Source organism: Pocillopora damicornis, chromosome 2 (assembly GCF_964200805.1).
Source record: "Pocillopora damicornis chromosome 2, jaPocDami1.2, whole genome shotgun sequence".
Lineage (NCBI taxonomy): Eukaryota > Metazoa > Cnidaria > Anthozoa > Scleractinia > Pocilloporidae > Pocillopora > Pocillopora damicornis.
Genome location: NC_142671.1, coordinates 13,939,320 through 13,961,225, shown reverse-complemented (window position 1 = coordinate 13,961,225; position 21,906 = coordinate 13,939,320). Strand labels below are relative to the sequence as shown.

At 38.9% G+C, this 21,906-nt stretch overlaps 2 protein-coding genes and 1 pseudogene across 2 annotated transcripts; all 3 read right to left on the bottom strand.

The window, feature by feature from the left end:
• Positions 1-215: 215 nt before the first annotated feature.
• Positions 216-2,154, bottom strand: LOC149049987 (octopamine receptor beta-2R-like). The gene has a single exon (XM_089197711.1). The coding sequence runs from the start codon at positions 1,385-1,387 to the stop codon at positions 485-487; it is 903 nt and encodes a 300-aa protein (XP_089053837.1). The 5' UTR covers positions 1,388-2,154; the 3' UTR covers positions 216-484.
• Positions 2,155-11,749: 9,595 nt separating this feature from the next.
• On the bottom strand, positions 11,750-13,251 carry LOC149049986 (octopamine receptor beta-2R-like; annotated as a pseudogene).
• Positions 13,252-14,786: 1,535 nt separating this feature from the next.
• Positions 14,787-16,400, bottom strand: LOC149049985 (histamine H2 receptor-like). Its single transcript, XM_089195127.1, has one exon. It carries the CDS (start codon positions 16,306-16,308, stop codon positions 15,388-15,390), a length of 921 nt encoding a protein of 306 aa, XP_089051253.1. The 5' UTR covers positions 16,309-16,400; the 3' UTR covers positions 14,787-15,387.
• Positions 16,401-21,906: the final 5,506 nt, after the last annotated feature.

The following is a 21,906-nucleotide window of genomic DNA, read 5'->3' as shown; positions in this document are numbered from 1 at the left end:
ATAGGAAAGTTATAATGCAATTCTTCAGAGCTTGAAAGAGTTGTGCAGGCTGTGTAATATGTTTTAATTTTTTGCCTTTTTTAATTTTTTTAGGACACTTACAAAAGCTAGAGCATATTTATTAGCTCATATTTCCTGATACGCGACAAATTTCCCATGTTGTGCGAAAAACTTGATTTTACTTCAAAATGGAAAAAAAAATGGCCATGAGACAAATGAAAACAGAAGAATAGCTACAGTTTGCGGAGGAGTTATCAGTAGACAGTTCATAACTGCCTCTTTTGTCATCTTAGATCAAGAAAACAACAAATTCAAAATACTGACAACAATACACCTGTCACTAGAGATGTAGAGGTTTTTTCTTCAGTTTTTTCTTTTAGCATTTACGAACGTTCGCATTTTAGTTGCAGGGGTGTAGCCCAAATCAGCTGCTGTCTGCCTTTATTATTATTATTATGCGTGTTTGACGTTATGATCTAAACTATTAATTTGGAAAAAGTCTTAAATCATTAAGTGGTTCAATGTTATTTCTCTTCTTCAAGACCACACAGCAAATGCGTCTTTCCACCTCCTCTTTTATGTCCCTCTTGAAGAAAGCGTAAGCAACAGGGTTTATGGCAGAGTTTAAAACGAGGAGAGGTATTTTATATTCTTTATCATCACATGACTGTTTGTTCTTCAGGATATGTATTAGACTGCATCGCAAAGAAAACGTGTGAGTAAGAGTAAAGAGGCCTATAACAATTCCCATCACTTTCACAGCAGACATCTCCCCGCTTTTGAACAAAAATCGTTGATTAAAGCGGAGTTGCTTAGTTAGGATACGAGCGGCTTTACTGTGTTTATAAACTACATGAAACATTAAACCAAAGCAAAAGATAAGACCACAACACGGCAGGAACTCGAAAAAAATCATGATTATCCAAGAGGAAATCAAGAAAAGATAACGATTGTCGTTAAAAACGAGCCATATGAGAACATCGAAAAAAATAAGAATTAAAAGTGCCCAGGAAATAAAAATCATCTGAGAAACACGTCTGCGCGTCATGAACAATATGTATTTGAGAGGCTTCACAACAGCTATGTAGCGATCCAGGACTAAACTACATAAGTTTGTTACAGACGCATATGTAAACAGCCACCTTAGATAATCCACCCTGTCGGCAAAAGGGGCTTCAGGATCGCATCCAGTTGTCTTCTCGCAGACAAAAAGTGGGGGAACGGCACTCAGCCCAACACAGAAATCTGCCACAGCAAGTGAAACGACAAACGCGTTGGTTTTAGTTCGAAGCCGCCGTCGTCTACAAACAAGGAAAATGATAAATCCATTTCCAGCTATGGTTACGATGGAAAGAGACCAGCCAAGAATCCAAAACCAGGTTTCCATTAGGGAGTTTTTTAGTGACGTTACTCAAGTGAAAATACAGAAGATAACTTTCGATAAAAAACTGATGGAAGACCCGCCGTGGTAGTTCCTTGACTAAGGACCATTTTTACTGACACCTGGCACGAGCCTGTTAAAATGCTAAATTTGGGAGATGGACTTTGTTTATGGAAACATCATCTAACAACCGGAATAATAATGAAGATCAAAATGCACCAATAACAGTATACCAACGTGCTACAAATAGCGACTCGTAAACAATCGACTCATCGCCTGATGAAGATTAGCAGTATTGCAGTCGAAACGTCGCGATCTACATCAAAAGTGACTCAATGGTGAGACAAACGAACAAAGTTCATCTCCTATCTAACACCACGACGAACAGTAAGCACATATCTTATTACAATACTAAATTTGTTTGCCGACAAACTGGAGCATGTGTCAAACCATGTCATACTCAGCGATAACACTAAATTGTATCTTAGTCCAGCGCGTTGGCGTTTAAATCGGCTGCCAATTACGTATGTAAAGTTTACATTTAATACAAAACCTCTCCTGCCTCTTTATCTGCTTCACCCATAACGTAAAGATAACTAGCAGATTTTAGAACTCCCTGCTCTCAATGTGGCTGATTTTAACGGAAAACGTGGACACGAATTCAAACAAGTACCAGAACTTCTGACCCAAAATGTGGCTCGGAATAAAAGTTATTCATATATCTAGTCCAGAGAAGAAACACTCACCTTTCAGTACTCAGCTACTGTTAATGTTTCCTTTCCTTTGTGCACCCTTAATATATTGACTCAATATGTTTGAAAAAAAAGTTAAGTTTTAACTGCCCTTTACGTCTAGAAAACAGATTGATGAGCGCTAAGACAAGTGAAAGTATTGATTCACCGACTTCTTGATTCCATCAAGGGGGGGGGGGGGGAAATAGCGGCACTCATTATCACTTTATGCCACAGGAACCGCAATGAGATCACACAGTTATGCGAATCAATCTCTAACTTTACTTTCAAACTTTACTCCTTTCACACTACATGTGTGTTGCATCGAAGAGATCTTCAAATGAGGCCTTCAAATAGACTTGAACGTGAAAATGAAATTTTTCTTGGGGACCAGTCATTATTTATCATCTGGGTGGGATGGAAGAGGGAATTTTTGGAGGGTTTGGGGGATCAGGTGGTTTTCAAGAGAACACGGAGGGAGACATCAGTCGTCGCCAAGAAAGTATGAAGAGGGGGAATATAGGAAATTGACTGCAAATTAAAGTGGCAGTGAAAAGGGAGCATAAAAATATTACAAAGCTTTATGGGGGATCAGGTTAAATTTTATTGCCCCACGCGATTCATAATGGTACATAGGACTGAAAACCCTGATCGACTGACTGATTAACTGAGTGATTGACTGATGAACTGACAGGCGGACACACTGAATGAGTAAGAGGTAGGTTTCTAATTATAAAGAAACCGTGGTGCTGCGTCGGTGGCAGAGTACAACGGGGTAATTAAGTATTATCAATTGAGTTCATAACGGAAATTGGCCACCATGACGAATTTTAAAGCTGATATTTCTAACTTTAGTCCTTCGTCAGAGCCAATGGAGGAATTGAGGGTTGTGTGTGTTTATATGTAGAAAAAGGAAGCTACGCTAATGGCGTAAACATGATAATATTGCCTCCCCATCGCCATATTTACGCCAATAGCTTAGCTCCTTTTGTCTTCATAAAAACATACACACCACCCACAATTCCTCCATTCGCTCTGACGAAAGGCTAACGCTCGAAACATTAGCTTCAAAACTCTTTACGGGGGCCAATTTACATTATCAACTCAGTTGATAATACTAAATTGACTGAATGAATACTCTGACTGACTGATTTACTGGCAGGTGGACTGAGTGACTAATAAACTGACTGACTGATTTACTGGCAGATGGACTGGGTGACTAATAAACTGACTGACTGATTTACTGGCAGATGGACTGGGTGACTAATAAACTGACTGACTGATTTACTGGCAGGTGGACTGGGTGACTAATAAACTGACTGACTGATTGACTAACTGACTGATTGACCGACTGACTGACTCAAAGACTGGCATGCAAAACTATAAAATAAAACAAACAGATTAGCATAATTAGAGAAAAGAAAAGAGATTAAAAGGAACGAGAATAGGCAAGAATAGATGAGACTAAAAGAATCTTTTTTGACCATTATGTGCGTGATCTACTCTTTTCATCATACAAACACCGTACGCAAATCTCATAACATTTGTATGAACACTCTCCACACTCTTCTCTATACATTTTCTACGGTCATGACAAGAAGATTTGTCTATCAATCAAGAGCTTCTTTAGTCAACGTTCGCTCCCTTCCGATTATCAAGACCTTACTTTGACTCAATGGTGATGCTGTAAGGAACCATTTGACGCTGGTCAGTTATTGGAGTTTAAGGGTTAAACGTAGCAAACTTTGACATTTGCTTGTTGCCAGGGTACAACTGTTTCTACCAGTGAACCAGCTGATCTCAAGTGACATCAATAGAATGGAATAGAGTGGTTATTAAATAGAGAGAGATTTACTCTCCAAAGCTAATCTCAAAAGAAGCCTATAACAATAGCCATCACTTTCATGGCAGGCCTAACGCTGCTCATCACTTAAGAAACGGCATCTATTATATATTATGTCTCAAAATCTTCTGCGGAGAAATGGATGGCCTTCTTAATTCGTCAGATACAAATCGCATTTCAACGATACGCGTTTCAACTCAAGGATTAAGAACTTAAGAGAAAAATGGTAATTTACGAGTTTAATTAATTAAAACCTCGTAGGTTCATTAGGAAAAAAAAAACCTGACATATGAACTAATTTTGTACATACACATCATGTATACGTAATTTTCACTGTTAATTTCTGGAAAACGGTTTTTGGTGATAACTATTAAATTCCCTCTCGGGTTTGTTTATTAAGATTTAAAGATTTAACACTGAAGAATTTTGAACTGTTTTTCTAAAACTATTTGATGTTAACTGGCATCAACGCTAGAAATCCTTCATTTGCAATTTAGCCCAGCAAAGCAGCTTTATTCAAATATAGCACAAGTAGAAACACTTTATTTTGTGCTTCACCCAAAACATTTTGTCTAAAATTAGACTACTTATATTGTATGCGAGTCATTAAGTGGTGGTTCAATGTTGTTTCTTTTCTTTCAGATCACGCAGCAAATGCATCGTTTTGCTTCCTCTTTTTTGTTTCTCTTAAACAGAGCGTAAGCAACTGGTGGATGGCAGAGTTTAAAACTAACAGAGGCAATTTGAATTTTTTATCATTACATGGTTGTTTGTCTTTCATTATGTATATAAGACTACACCGCAGATAACATGCGGAACAAACAAGGAACAGGCCAATAACAATGGCCAACACTTTCACAGCCGACTTCTCCCCATTTTTGAGCAACTGAGGACCTTAAGATCCGAGGACGGCGGATGTCTTCGACGGCTGTGATGACCGAGGGGGACTGGGAAGAGGATGCCGTCGTGAGGCGCGAAAAATCCTTAAGAGACCAAGTCGAAGGCGCGGGCGGCATTGTTTACATATTTTCGATTTTTATCATAAAGTACTTCAGTCATGGCCTCCTTTAGAGAGATTCGTAACATTCTTCTGCAAAGTTTTGATGATGGCGATATATAAGAAGACGAGTTCCTTCTTCTTTCTTCTTGTGACGTTAACACATCCAAAAACCCAGATTTTCCTTATGAAAGTTATGGGAAATTTGATTTAAATGATATAGATGACAGTGAGTGTTTATCCGAGTTTCGTTTTTGTAAGAGTGACCTTCCCGTCCTTTCTGAGGCCCTACATCTTCCTAACTACATTACATGTCAACAAGGAACAATATGCGATGGAATTGAAGGGTTGAGTATCGCACTTCGAAGGTTTTCCTACCCATGTAGACTCAGTGATTTAATTCCACGATTCAGCCGCCCAGTTCCAGAGCTAATTATGACTTCCAGTCTTGTGGTAGATAAATTTATCTGAACATGATCACAGAATAACTCAGTGGAATGATACACTCCTGAACCCAGGAGCACAAAACGTCCAGTGTCTGTAACATTAAGTCTTTAATCAGACAAGTTTATTTGAATCAAAAAGTCTGAACATGAAGCTGATATAACATGGAAAACCTAACAATAAAATAAAAGCAAGTGTACAAAACAAAATCAAGAAACATATGCCTGAAATTGCTGAAACCTACATTCATCTTACACAGCACAAAATCAGGCCATGAGTTAGTTTTGTTTTTCTAGAAGTTTTATTATAATTTGAGACTGCTGCTGTTGCATTAGCGTGAACATCTTCTGAAAATTTTGCACATTGTTCTTGTTGCTGTTTCGTTTGCTGCTGCATGACCTGCATCAATCCTGATGTTGCTTTTTTGGACTGCTCCTTCTTCTCGCGTTCAGCCTCTAGTCGCTGCTTCTGTAGCTGCATTTCTTCCATTTTCCATTTCTGCACGAGATCCTTCTTTTCTCGCAAATATGCCACCGTGTCACTACCACTTCTTCGACGTTTTACTCTTGCTGCTGTTTCATTCTCTACCTCATCTTTCCTTTGTCTTTTCTGTGACCTACCGAGGTTCTCTAGAGCTCTGTATCTCATTTCCGCTACTTTGGCACAATTGACTTTCTTTTTGTTATTTTGCGCTATTTCTTCAACCACAGCTTCTTTTTCTACTATCCCCTCAAGTGTTTTTTCAATGTCACTCAAATCTATATCTATTCCACTTTCCTTTTCTTCATCTCGCATCTTTGCTCTAAATTTGTCGCTCAAAAGCGTATATCGTTCTCTGATAGATCGCTTCGTCACCCTGAACTGGGGATGTTGAAGGCTGTTCAGATTGTTCGCTATTTTATCCCAAATTTGGCTCCGTGCAATGCTTCCCTTCTTTTCCTTGAATGGTTCAAGAACGAGAATCTCCTGACAAAGAATATTGTCATGTTGTTGTTTATCATTTACTAAGCGTAATTCGTGTTGAGTTTCACCACATTCATTGTTAAAAACGTGAAGAAGAGAGAATAAGAGAACTTACTGAGCAATCTTCTTGGCACTCGTGTCGGCTGAAGCCATGACCTGTTTAGTGGAGAAGAAAGAAAACACGCATTCAAACTTCCGCCCGCCGTCGTAGGCATCCGCCGTCCTCGGATCTTAAGGTCTTAATATCGGTGATTAAAGCGGAGTTATTTCGCTGAGATGCGGGCGGCTCGTTCGTTCTTATAAACAACATCTAACATCATCGGCGTACGGGAAAAATTTTGGTGGGGGGGCTGAACATAATTTGCCCGAATGAAACTTGTTGGTCACAGATGCACAAGATGATTCTTTCAGGACGTCAAGTTTTCTTCGCTATACCTTGAGAGCTAGGGCGTTCAAAATAGTGCAAATATTTTCGGTAAATCGAGATCAACATTTCTAAAATACAAAACCAAGAAGTGAGAGATAAAGCGTACCCATTTGAGCTCTAAAAGAAGTATGAAGAACGATTACTTCGAGACCCAAATATGTCAATAATCCTTTGCATGTCATTCTGCATTGTCTTGTTCGCATACTTTCTTTCAATGTTAATGACGGCGATACTGCTAAGTCTGTCTTGTCCCATTGTGAATCTTAAAAATTTCTTGATGTGGCGAAGGGCGCTGAAAGACCTTTCAGCTTTATATAGAACGGGTAAAATGTCATGGAGACCATTTTGATGCATGGTCTTTACCATCACGGTTGCGTTTCTTCTCCGGCATGGGTCCCCGCAGTCGTAGTTTTCAACTGATAGCATTTCACTATCCACGCCATAGAAATTTGATACAGTTTGGATATTGTTGATGCTTGGAGAATGGCTGAATACGATTTCGCTCAATGCGCACAAAACCTCCTGGTCATCGCCCTCAAACCTTGATTGAAGTTCACTGACGACTTTTTCAATAGTTGTGTAATAAACTGTGATACGAAAGTGGTCTTTTGCCGTCTGTTGTGAGCTGTCGTTCGCTGCAGCAGGTGTCTCGCCAGTAATGCCCTGAAGTCGGCGTGATGGTCTGGTTCGAGGCACCTTAGCATCTCTGAAGGTAAATTTCGTACCCACGATTCCTATTCTGATTTTTTTCGCTATAACATCAGCATGTGACCACATCTGAGTGAAGCTCTCTTCATTGCGACAATTGCTCAGTGTCTTAACGACAACATCATCAGTCTTCTTGGCAGTGATGACATTCATCTGTTCTCCCTGTAGATATCTACTCAGATTATCAGTGTTGGATAAGATGAGCTTCAAAACCATCAAGCCATAAACAAACTGAAAGTCACAAATTGAGTGGAAAAGCGAATTACTTTCGTTGTAGATCTTGAGATCGCGGTCCTTTGATAAAGTGACCAGGGCTTCCATTATCCTCGGCACTTGTTCTAGCACGGCCCCCACCGCCGCCCAGCGACAGGACCATCTTGTGGTACTGAAAGATTTTAATGTAAGCGCAACATCCTCTTCATGAACTTCAATGTCCTTGAATAACGCATGGCGCTTGGTACTCCCGTGTAAGAAATTGTAAAGACTCTGGATAGTACCGAGGGCATTACGGAGAGTTTCAATTTCAGTCATGGTGTCCTGAAGAGCCAAATTTAAAAGATGACCATAACAATGTACGTATATTCCGAGAGGTGAACAAGGAAAAACATACACACACGTCTTTTTTGACATCGTAACTAAGCCATGGATACTTTTTATACCAGTCAGGCTGGAATCGTCTAGTGAAAAACTCACTGCTGAACTTGGTGCCCGGATATTTGGGTAAAACAGGTTGTTTCCGCACCATTGTTGTCAACGTAGGTGATCTGGAGGACTTTGGCTCTAGTTCAGCAATCCCTCCGAGATCTGATTGAATGCCTCTATTTATCGGGGTACTGGGCTCGCTAGGTTCCTGGACGTCTCTCATTGACGCATCAGGCTTAAGTGAATCTTGGTCGATTGATTCAGGATCTGGCTGGATATTTGTAACAGATTCGTATGTTGATGAAATAGTACGTTGTTCACTCTCTGGACTACATCCAACAAGCGGTGCCTCCTGTGTCTGACCTGGAGATTCGAATGCTGCACTGCTTTTAGAGAAGAAACCACTTAATTTCAGCTGTGACGATTCTACCACTGGCAGACATTTCACTTTTCGGCCGCTGTGAACAATTCGGGAATGAGCTTCTACATAGTCGAAGTCGAATTCTTTCTCGCATTCTTCACATTTCACACGGTATCGATATGATCTTTTACGAGACTTCAACAAAGACATACTTCAATCCACCAGATTACACGCACATGCACTCGAGAACTGACATAAATCAACATGGCCGTCGACTCATACGCAGTTCCAGTCCCAGCGCGGTCTTGATTATCACTCCCAGACCCTCGGCAGAACTCAATCTTCTAACTCCGAGTAACAACAGCCATCCCGTGAACTAGTACAGAGATCAGTTAGAAGATTAGGCGAGTTGCGGGATGAAAACAAATAAATCAAGATATTAAATAATAAAATATTTTTTACCGTGTCTTTGCCCGAACAGTACATCAGTTTTGCCCGAATAATACTAATTTTTTTCCGACGGGGGGCTGCAGCTGACAGATGTCTAACATTGAACCAAATCAAGAAATAAGACCACAGCACGGTAGGAACTCGAAGAAAATCATAGTTATCCGAAAAGAAATTAAGAAAAGAGAAAGATTGTCGTTAAAAACGAACGACATTAGAACATCGAAGGCTAAAAGTGCCCAGAAAATAAAAATCATCCGAGAAACACGTTTGCACGTCATGAACAAGAAGTATTTGAGAGGCTTCACAATAGCGATGTAAGGATCCAGGACTAGACTAGATAAGTTTGTTACAGACACATATGTAAACAGCCACCTTAGATAATCCACCCTGTCGGCAAAAGGGGCTGTAGGATTGCATCCAGTTGCAAACTGAAGTGGGCGAACCACACTCAGCCCAACACAGAAATCTACCATAGCAAGTGAAACGACAAATGCGTCGGTTTTAGTTCGAAGCCGCCAACGTCTGCAAACAAGGAAGATAGTAAATCCATTTCCAGCTATGGTTACAATGAAAAGAGACCAGCCAAGAATCCAAAACCAGGTTTCAATTAAGGGGTTTTTGAGCGACTTTACTCAAGTGAATATACAGAAGATAACTTTCAATAACGAACTAATGGACCACCCGGCGTGGTGGTTCCTTGACTACGGAACATTTTTACTAACACTTGTTATTAGCCTGTTAATAAAAGTGCTTATTAGTTTGCCGAGAAACTGAAATTTGTGTCAAACCATGTTATACTCAGCGATAACACTAAATTATATCTTAGTCCGGCGCGTTGGTGTTTAAACCAACTGTTATTTACGTATGTAACTTTTTAATACAAAACCCCTCTGCCCCTTTATCTGCTTCACCCATAACATTAAGAAAACTAGCAGATTTTAGAGCTCCTTGTTCTCACTGTGGCTGATTTCATCGGAAAACGTGGACACGAACTCAAACACTGGCTTGTTGCGGGCAGAATTATTCCTTACTGAAAACCACTTGAATGCAGCTTTAACGCAGTCAAACAAGTACCAGAACTTCTGATTCAAAATGTGGCTCGAAATAAAAGTCATTCACATAGTCGAGAAGAGAAACTCTTTCTTTTCAGTACTCAGCTACTGAAGTTACATCTTTTTAATGTTTTCTTTTCTTTAGTATATTGACTAAATATGTTTGGAAAAACAGTTAAATTTTAACCGTCCATTACGTCTAGAAAACTTTTAAACACAACATCTTGAAATATTGTTAAATCTTGTTGAGAGATTTTTTGAAGGAACTGGTCAAACTTAAGCAACACCTTACAACATCAGAATATGTTGCAACAAAAATGTGACCATTTTTAAAATTGATTCAGACGTGTGCAACACGACTCAATTAAATATATTCATACCTTTCTTCAGAGTTTGGTACGAATAACATCTCTTTTCTTTAGAGGAGGAGGAAGTATCAGAAAACCTGATGGGAGCACAAATTTGTCTGTAGTTAAACTAAAGGCGTTGAAGCTGCGTCATATTTATAATCTACTCAACGACTTTCTTTAAACGATTTGGCAATAACACTAAATAAACCAGAATTCTCTGGTCGAGTTGGTGTTAAAATCACCTGCCATTTACATTGGTTAAAGTTTCATGTAACATCAAACCTCCCCCCCTCCCCCTTTCTTATATTTTCTGATTTACCCATAACGAAAGGGCAATTGGCAGGTATGAGGCGATACCGGAGGCTAACTTGACCTTTTCGGAATGCTTTTATTTTCTCACATATTAAATATTATTGTTTAAGTCGCCTATTTGCAAAATTTGACAATTGGAAAACGTGCGGCTTTCGAAATAAATGCGATTGAAATTTCGTTTCGAAGGACTAATCTTGCGCAAAATAATAAAGATACACTATCCTGGCCTAATGGTGTTCTCAGTTTATGCTGTGTTTCCTTTGGATGACATGTTCATTCAGCAGTGAAATATGAAGCACTTTTTACCATGGTACTCGGGAGAGAGTTCTTCAGTAGCTAACCACTTATATTTTCCGAGCAATTAATATACAAATGTGTTTTCTTTAGCGTTTTTATTCTAAACAATTTTAATGACATTTCTATTTTTTGGGATGCGTCCCAACCACAAGCGAGTGAATAAACACGTATTCTATTTTTTTTCACGCCACGTTTTAAAGATTGAAAGTTGTGACTTTCAAATGCCCACACCACGTCGTAAATGTTTTGGTTCCCTATGACGCATTTTCCTTCTTTTCACTTCCCAGCCAAATGACGTCAATTCCTTTAAGTAAGGGAAAGCCTAGAACATTAACTCCAACCTCTATTTTCGTCTTGCTTTTCCATCTCTCGCTAATGCACAGCATGGGCGCCAAGATTGTCTTAACACCGATTGCAAGTGTCGTTGCTACGGATGAATTTCATATTCTGATTGGCAAAACGAGTACGGCGATTATTACCATCTATATCGCGCTCTTTCATACTTCAAACTCTTCAAAGCATACGCTTGTGCGGTAAAGAATTTTAAAGGGTACCTTCAGATACACACGAACCTAAAAATAACTGGTAAACAACTCGAATGAGGTAAAAGATCACTAAGGTGTCAAGCGATAAGTTGGAGAATAAAGGCAGCCTCATTCAAGAGACAAAAACCTCAAGGTGATCTTGGAATACAATTTCGTTTTGTTCCATAATTATCAACGCCTATTGACAAACCATTAATGAAAGCTTAAAAACCAATTTTGCGAATTTCTTGAATTAGTTGAAAAAGCTGAATTACTTTGTCTAGATGACGCAGAAAATACATTTTGTCATCTCCTTCTTTATATCCCGCTTGAAGAAGGCGTAAGCGATGGGGTTAATAGCAGAGTTTAAAATAAGGAGGGGTATTTTATATTCTTCATCATCACATGTTTTTCCTGTTTTAATTAATAATATCTAACCACATCGCAAAGCAAATGTGTTCGTTAGAAGGAAAACTCCTATAACAATTGCCATCATTTTAACTGCAGATTTCTCCTGGATTTTGAACAGAAATCAATGATTAAAGTGGAGCTGCTTTGCTAAGACAAGAGCTGCTCGTTCGTGCTTGTTAACAACAATTAGCATTGAAGCGAAGCAAAAGACCAGACCACAGCATGGCAGAAAAGCCAAAAAAATTATGTTTACCGAAGTAAATATTTCAAATAGTAGACGCTGGCCTGGACAAAGCCAATTCATTCTGAAAAAAGCCAAAGTAGTTATAACTGGAATCGCCCAAGAGATGAAAATCACCAGGAAAGCGCCGCGACGTTTCATAAAAGCAAATACTTGAAAGGCATTACGACAGCAACATAACGCTTCAGGACTAAAGTGCATAGGTTTACCACTGAGACGAGCTAAGAGCATAATTAGTAGCTGGTTTCAGGGACAAAAGATCTTTTTAATATAGGGAGGACTTTGGTTGAGTATAATGGCCACCAACATCTTTTACTACTGCTATCATGATCAAATGCAAGTGGAGAAAGTGTTCCTCAAGATCTATTTGGAAGAGAACTGTTTTGGAAAATTAAACTCATGTTTGCGCTAAATTTGGCGTCCTAATGACATACAACGAGTCCACCTTATGTGCTAGCATATAACAGCAGCTAAAACCTTAATTTTGTTTGAAAGTAAATATCTACTCACAACTTATTAACGAAAATTCTTCAATATGATGATGTCTAAGAAGAGTTCTTAGCTTTCGCCCATTTCAAAAAAACACTTGAATTCGTCTAACGTCAGTAAAATTTCTACTGCCAAAGCTAATCGTTGATAATTTTACGATTCACTTTTAAGCAAGAGAATGTAAACTGTGCTAACCTATCCCTGTGACCCATGATTGTTTTTTAAGTCCATTTTAAATTTCGCACCTCGCTGGGAAGTTATTCTTATTCACACCTGGCACGACAACGCAGCTAACGATCTCGATATCATCTGTCGTTGTAGTTTCCAATGTTCAAGTTTTAAACGAGTGTTTAAAAATTGTAACCGTTCAATATAGAAACGAGTGTCTAAATGTTTGCCTCATCATTCGAATACTCATCTTAAGTGATTTATAGGCACACAGATGCATCAATCATATTCTCTTGTTCTTGAACGTTTATAAGTCTTTTAGCAGCAGGATGGGAATATTTGCGTTACATCAATCCTTATACCCTTAATTAGAAGTGGATTCGCAGAAAAATATATAGTTTAAAAGTTTCATATCAAAACTACATTAGAAAAAGAATATTCTGTGAATAATTACCATCATGTTGACTTTCATTAATATGTCTAGGAACCAAATGCAAACCTTAGAACCTCCCAAACGTAAAGCGGGACCTGTTTTGTTTTAGTTTTAGTAACTGCGAGGCTCCGAAGAAAAGTTCTCGCAAACAATCAGAGGAATACAATTGTTCCCTTATTTCCTCTTACCTGAGCTAAACTGACAAAACGATCGATTGGACTATCTTAATTTGCAAGTCAATAATGGTAGATATAATTTCAGTATAACCAGAAGCATCTTATATACCTTGTCACCCGAAAAATTATACTTTTAAAAATACTTCTATTGAATTTTGGCTGACGTAATTGATTTGTGCAACAATGAGTTCATGTCTAACAACACAATCAATCACAATGAGATGAAAATGTTCGGAAAAATCCTTAAATATGCATGATTCATGCACGGAAAGTCTTGCCAGATAAGTTCATCCTTTGAAAAGTGAAAACGGTACGATAACGTACAAACGATTTACTTATAATCCAACTTAATTCAAATGTAAAAGGCTAATTTAGAAAAATACATATATTCATAACTCTCTCAAAAGTCCACCTGGCTTCGTGAGACTTTTCTGAATTTGCATAGTAGGGTAATGCTATCAACATTTTCCTAAAACAAAACGACAAGTAAGCCGCAAATGATCCAAGGAACTATCAGCAAGGTGTCTTCAACCCCATATCTGTTGTCCGACTTGATCAGAAGGGCAGTTCACAGCACAGGACAAACTTTTTTAAGCCAACCATTTATTTCGATTACTTTTCCTTCTTTGAGTCCAAGAAAAAAGACAGATCATCGTAAGTTAGCTAAAATAATGGTACTCCGGTTTGCGAACGACAAAAGCCATACGGCATTCGTATTGTGTTCCAGTCGCTTTCCTTTGTATACACCGCCTAAATCGGCCTAAACATTAATTGAGTCAAATAAACACATTCAACACACTCCAAATTAACTGTTTACGCATCAGGTAGCATATCTGTTTGACTAAGTATCTCCCCGTTTTCACTTTAAGAAATCAAAGCTACAATGAAAACTCACTTTTTCATGTGCGTATTATGGTGCTTACTGACCATGAAATAACTGATTCCTCTTTTAATCTTAGAAAAACACAGTCGAAGTTAGATTTGTCGTTAACAAAGCCACAACGGAGAAGCGATAATTTCGGGCACCATATTTGTCTAGAAACCCGATAAAACGATATCATATATCTTTTTATACCCAGCATTGACGGAGCACCACAGTTTCTTTAAAATCTTCACTCCTTTTATTCAGTTGTAGACTGAAAACTGGCTAAATAATTAAATAACTGACTACCCTGACCGACTGAATGATTGACTGACGGTATGAATTAGATCTGAGTGACTGAGTGACTAACTTACTGACTGACTAACGGACGGACGGATGGGGGATGGGGGACGAAAGGATGGATTGACGAACGGATGGACGGACGGACTGACGGATGGACGCATAGACGGACGGACGGACTGACTAAATGATAGACTAGGTGACTGACATACAGACTAATTCACGGACTGGCATGGGTGACTGGCGGACTGACTGAAATCTGACTGATTGACAGACTAACTGGCCGACTAAGTGACTGACTGATTAACTAACTGACTGACCGACCGACCGACCGACCGACCGACCGACCGACCAAGTGAAGGACTGACGGACAGGGTGACTGACGGACTGAATGGAAACTGACTGATTGACAGACTTATTGACTGACTAAGTGACTGACTGATTAACTGATTAAATAACTGACTGACTGACTGATTGACGGACTGAATGTCTCACTGACTATCTTATTGACAGATTGAGATACGAACTGACTGACCGAGAGACTGGTTTGCAAAATTATAAAATGAAACAGACCGATTGGCAAAAGTAGAAAAAAACTAACCGTAACAATTAAAAATATACAAAAAGAAATACGAATTGGTAAGGATTGATGAGATGAAAAGAATTCTTTTTAGACATTAATATGAAATGTATGATCTACTCTCCTCATCGTGCATACACCGTCTGCAAATCCCCAATCTTACTTATGGACTTTTAACTCGTGGAACATAGCTGAAGACAGTCGAGAAGACGTTTGTCCAAGTTTTGAATTTTTGGATTGACATGTTAAGCATTGCAGCTGCGTAGGATGAAAGAGTTGTTTTCATCAATTGGCTCAGTGCGGTTTCTTTTTTTACTCATGACACAGCGGATATATCGTGTCATCTCCATGTTTATGTCTCTCTTGAAGACAGCATAAGCGAAGGGGTTGACGACGGAGTTTAATACAAGAAGGGGAATTTTATATTCCTGATCATCACACGGTTTTTCGTCGTCATTCAAAATGTAAATAAAGCTACATCGCAAAGCGAACGAGTAAGTTACAAGAAACAAACCAATCACAATTGCCATTATTTTCACAGCAGACTTCTCTTGGATTTTAAAACAAAATCTTTGGTTAAAGCGGAGTTGTTTTGCCAAGATGCGGGCGGCTCTTTCGTGTTTATAAACAACATAATGCATTGATGCAAAGCAAAAAATTAGACTGCAACACGGTAAGAATTCTAGAAAAACAATGGTAATCAGTGTCAGCACTTTAAACAGCAGAATCTCTTTAAAAACAAGCCTGTTTAGTAAAAAAGCCAAGACCAAAACAACTGGAATGGTCCAAGAGGTAACAAACATCTGGAGAACGCGTTTGCGCGTCATAAGAGTCCAGTACCTTAACGGCTTCACAACGGCAACGTAGCGCTCTAGGACTAAACTGCACAAGTTTGTAACCGAAGCGTACCCAAAGAGCCATCTTAGATAATCCACCCCGCTTGCTAAGAAGGCCTTAGGGTCACATCCAACTATCTCTTCGCAGACGTAAAGCGGGGGAAAAGTACTAAGCCCAACACAGAAGTCCGCCACTGCAAGAGAAACTATGAATGCGTTGGTTCTGGTGCGAAGCCGCCGTCTTCTTCCAACGAGGCAGATGATAAATCCATTTCCAGTTATGGCCAGAATGGAGAGAGACCAGCCAAGAATCGAAAACCAAGTTTCCATTTTGTGGTCGTTAAGTGGAAAGCTGTAAGGATATACTTTCGCTGAGGACTTGAACTAATGTAAGACCAACTACAAACAATTAAAACGTCTGGTGATTTCCTCTTGTTCGGAGGTCCTTCAAAAATACGCCAACACTGATTAATCAGGCTGAATCCTTGCCGCTCTTAGTGTTAGGTCTACCCACGATCCTCCATTCCAGATTTGGTAACTCAATGAATTAAAGGAGGGAAACTTATCATGGGAGAGGCATGTCGGAGGGGAAACACTCGCGTGTGCATCTGTGCTTGTTGACAAAAACCGCATAAATAATCATGTCTGCAGTGACGTCAACCTTTCTTATTGACAGTAAGAAATTTCTATCTAAAGATAGCTAAATAAGAGTATAACAAATTTTATAATGGAATTGTGAGACCGAAGGAGTTACGCACGGTATGTAATTGTTTTCTCCTCTTGCTTTTTTTGGTTGTGTTGTTGTTTTGTTTTTAATGTTTGATTCGACAATAATAACGTTAAGAAACATTTGGCGCTAGCCCAGTATGAAAGGTTTAGGATTAACGCAGTAATTCAAAAGTAAACCAACAAACAACAAACAGTAAACCAGCTGATCTCAAATGACATTAAAACTAGAACTCCCTTCTACTCACTTGATCATCACACGACAACAAGATCAAACCTAGGCACAAACAGCCACCTAGGATCTACCGCTTACCTAAGATACACAAACCCAACACACCGTGAGGACCAATTGAATCATGTATTAACACCTTTGCTTACGATCTGTTAGCATACCTAGCCATTATCCTTGACAGGCAAGTCAGACTACTCAGTTATTAACTCTACGCACTTCGCGTCAACCATCAGTCACGAGAAAGTACATGATAACGCGGTCATGGTATCTTTTGACGTAGAATCGTTGTTTACAAAAGTAACGATCGAGGATGCAGTTCAAGCCGCATGACGAAAAATAGAGAACGAAAGCGATCTTGCTTACAAACTGAACACCTACACAAATTGCCGACCTCTTGAATTTCGTCTTAAGATCGACATATTTCCAATACAACGGGTCGATTTATGAACAGCAAGACGGAGCAGCTATGGGAAGCCCTGTTTCCGCAGTTACAGCTAACATCTACATGGAAGAATTTGAAGAACAGGCGATAGCAAATGCGACTTGCAAACCTAAGATCTGGAAACGATATGAGGATGACACTTTCACAGTCTTAGACCGGAACCATGTCAACGGCTTTTTATAACATCTAAACAGTGAACAGCCTATCATTCGTTTTACCATGGAAATCGAGAAGGATAACACCATTCCTTTTTTCGACACAACAGTTATAAGGGACTTCTCAGTACCAATGTCTACAGAAAGCCCACCCACACTGACCAGTACCTAGCCTATGATTCACACCACCCTCAGCCAGTGAAGTGTGGTATTGTTAAGTGTCTTTACGACCGAGCCAAACACCTCACAACGAAACCGTCAGTTATCTCTAAGGAAAAGAAACACCAGTTATCAGTTCTTGTTTCTAATGGTTATCCCTCTTCATTTGTACGAAGACTCGCAAAGACAACAAGAGTAACAGCCAACAAAAAAACCCGCGCAGGAATTTAAATCTATTGCCGTTTTCCCTTCGCCGCTGCCTACAACATGAAGGTATACGGACCGTTTTCAAGTCTGACACAATACTTAGGTCTCATTTAGTACGACCTAAAGACGCCCTGGAATCAACAAAACAAAACGGTGTCGTTTACAAGATCCCATTTGAATGCGGCAAAGTGTACATCGGTGAAACAGGGAGATCAATGCGAGAAAGGATAAATGAACATGACAGAGACATACGGTTTGCTCGTACTCAGACCTCAGCGGGAAAAAAAGAGGAACAAAGTTGAGAGTATCTCCTCGTTCGTCATCTGACATAAAAAAAAGAATGAATTCTAAGCTGGAAACATTAGGAGTAAGTCAATAACTTGTCATATAAGAAGCAGCCCTTTAAAACATAAAGATACGCACAGGAAAAAACGTTGAGCAAATTTTGCAAAACGCGTCTTTTGAAAACTTTTTAGGATAAAAGACAACAGAGGTATTCAAGGGAGAAATGAACTATTTTACGCACGTAAAACAGTTATCAAGGAGGATGGGTAAGAACATGTTATACCCTGATAGAAAATATTTTGCTTTGCTCATATTGAAAATTGCATCAAAAATACTCTCGACACGCGGTTTTTGCGAGGCAATCGATTATGTGTTTAATCGAGCCTTTGGCTTGCCTTCTGTACATAACATGTTCAAAACCGAACGTTTTTCGCCCTCTTAAACTCCATCTACCTTGCTACTAAGAAAAGATAGCAATCCAATTTCCCGTAATTCCATATTTCTCAGTTGGGCCTGCCCACTCTAAGACCAGCTACTAAACACTGCAAATTGAATGTCTCTTTTCGTAGGGAGAAATTATTTATTTTTAAACCAAGTCACCCGAGCTATAAACTGACAAAACGATCGATTAAACTATCCTAATTTGCAAGTCAATGGTGACAGATATAATTTTAGTATAACCAGAAGCATTTTATTTCTCTTGTCACTCGAAAAAATTCTACTTCTAAAAGTACTTCTACTGAAGTTTGGCAGACGTAATTAATATCAACAACAACGAGTGCATGTCTAACAAAATAATCAATCACAATGAGATGAAAACGTTCTGAAAAAATGTCTTAAATACGCACGATTCATACACAGGAAATCTTGCTGGATAAGTTCTTCCTTTGACAGGTTAAAACGGTTCAATAACGTAAAAACGATTTACTTATAATCCGAACTTGATTCGAGTGTAAAAGCTTCACTGATTAAAAAAACTAAATTTCTAACAAAAAGTCCACCGGCGGTTTTCCAAGGCAATTTTTTGGTTATCAGTGAACACTTGGCTTCGTGAGACTTTTCTGAATTTGCTCGTCTTGGGGCATTGTTAAAAAACTCTTCCAAGGACAAAATGACAAGTAAGCGGCAAATGATCCAAGGAACAAGTGCGGAAGGTGTTTTTAAACGCATATCAGTTGTCCAACTTGATTGTTCAAAGGCTCAAAAATGCAGTTCACGGCACAAGACAAAAAAAATTTGAGCGAACCATTTATTTCGACTGTTTTTCCTTCTTTTAGTCCAAGAAAAAAAATCATTGTAAGTTAACTATAATAATCGTATTCAAATCCATACAGCGCTAGTACTATGTTTCACCCGCTCTCCGTTGTATACACCACCGCTTAACCATTAATTAAGTCCGCAAATAAACACGTTCTGCATACGCCAAATTAACGGTTCATCACGCATCTAAGAGCATATCTGTTTGACTCAGTATCTTCCCATATTCATTTTAAGTAAGACCTTAATGTTTGATTCAAGATTTAACAATAATACCGTAAGGATAAGTTTGGTGCTAGTCCAGTCTTAAAGGTTTAGGATTAACTCAGTAATTCAAAATTGGGTTGTTTGTTATGCAGGATAGCTAGAATTATCTCTTCCAGTAAACCAACTGATCTCAACCGACATCAACATAAGAACTTATTTGCAATTTATTCCGGAATAGTACTAATTTTTTTTCATTTTCATTTTTTTTTTCAGCAAGGGGTTTTTGAGCGACTTTACTCAAGTGAATATACAGAAGATAACTTTCAAGAACGAACTAATGGACCACCCGGCGTGGTGGTTCCTTGACTACGGAACATTTTTATTAACACTTGTTATTAGCCTGTTAATAAAAGTGCTTATTTGTTTGCCGAGAACTGAAATTTGTGTCAAACCATGTTATACTCAGCGATAACACTAAATTATATCTTAGTCCGGCGCGTTGGTGTTTAAATCAGCTGTTATTTAAGTATGTAAATTTTTAATACAAAACCCCTCTGCCCCTTTATCTGCTTCACCCATAACGTTAAGAAAACTAGCAGATTTTAGAACTCTTTGTTCTTACTGTGGCTGATTTCATCGGAAAACGTGGACACGAACTCAAACACTGACTTGTTCAGAGCAAAATTATTCCTTACTGAAAACCACCTGAATGCAGCTTTAACGCAGTCAAACAAGTACCAGAACTTCTGATTAAAAATGTGGCTCAGAATAAGTTATTCACACAGTCGAGAACAGAAAAACTTTCTTTTCAGTACTCAGCTACTGAAGTTAAGTATTTTTAATGTTTTCTTTTCTTTGAACATCCTTAGTATATTGATTAAATATGTTTGAAAAAAAGTTAAATTTTAACCGTCCATTAAGTCTAGAAAACATTTAAGTGCAACATCTTGCAATATTGTTGAGAGATTTTGTGAAGGAACTGGCCAAACGCACGCAACATCTTGCAACATCAGAATATGCTGCAACAAAAATGTGACCATTTTTAAACTTGATCCAAACGTGTGCAACACAAGGCGCGCAACGATGTTCCGTTTGGCCGGGCCTTTATACACTTGCCACGCAGGAAGCAAAATTTTTCACGGCTCAATTAAATATATTCATACCTTTCTTCATAGTTTGGTACGAATAACATCTCTTTTCTTTAGAGGAGGAGGGAGCATCAGAAAACCCGATAGGAGCACAAATTTGTCTGTAGTTAAACTAAAGGCGTTGAAGCTGCGTCAATAACACTAAATACCTCCCCCCCGCCTCCTCCTCCTTTCTTATACTTTCTCTGACTTACTCATGAGGCGGTACCGGAGGCCAACTTGACCTTTTGGGAATGCTTTTATTTTCTCACATATTAAATATTATTGTTTAAGTCGCTTATTTGCAAAATTTGACAATTGGAAAACATGCTGCTTTCGAAATAAATGCGATTGAAATTTCGTTTCGAAGGACTAATCTTGCGCAAAATAATAAAGATACACTATCCTAGCCTAATGGTGTTCTCAGTTTATGCTGTGTTTCCTTTGGATGACATGTTCATTCAGCAGTGAAATATGAAGCGCTTTTTACCATGGTACTCGGGAGAGAGTTCTTCAGTAGCTAACCACATATTTTCCGAGCAATCAATACACAAATATGTTTTCTTTAGCGTTTTTATTCTAAAAATTTTTAATAACATTTCTATTTTTTGGGATGCGTCCCAATCACAAGCGAGTGAATAAACACGTATTCTATTTTTTTTCACGCCACGTTTAAAAGATTGAAAGTTGTGACTTTCAAATGCCCACACCACGTCGTAAATGTTTTGGTTCCCTATGACGCATTTTCCTTCTTTTCATCTCCCAGCCAAATGACGTCAATTCCTTTAAGTGAGGGAAAGGCTAGAACATTAACTCCGACCACTATTTTCGTCTTGCTTTTCCATCTCACGCTAATGCGCAGCATGGGCGCCAAGATTGTCTTAACACCGACTGCAGGTGTCGTTGCTACGAATGAATTTCATATTCTGATTGGCAAGACGAGTATGGCGATTATAACCATCTATATCGCGCTCTTTCATACTTCAAACTCTTCACAGCATACGCTTGTGCGGTTAAGAATTTTAAAGGGTACCTTCAGATTCACACGAACAGGTAATCAAACTCGAATGAGGTAAAAGATCCCTAGGATGTCAAGCAATAAATTGGAGAATAAAGGCAGTCTCATTCAAG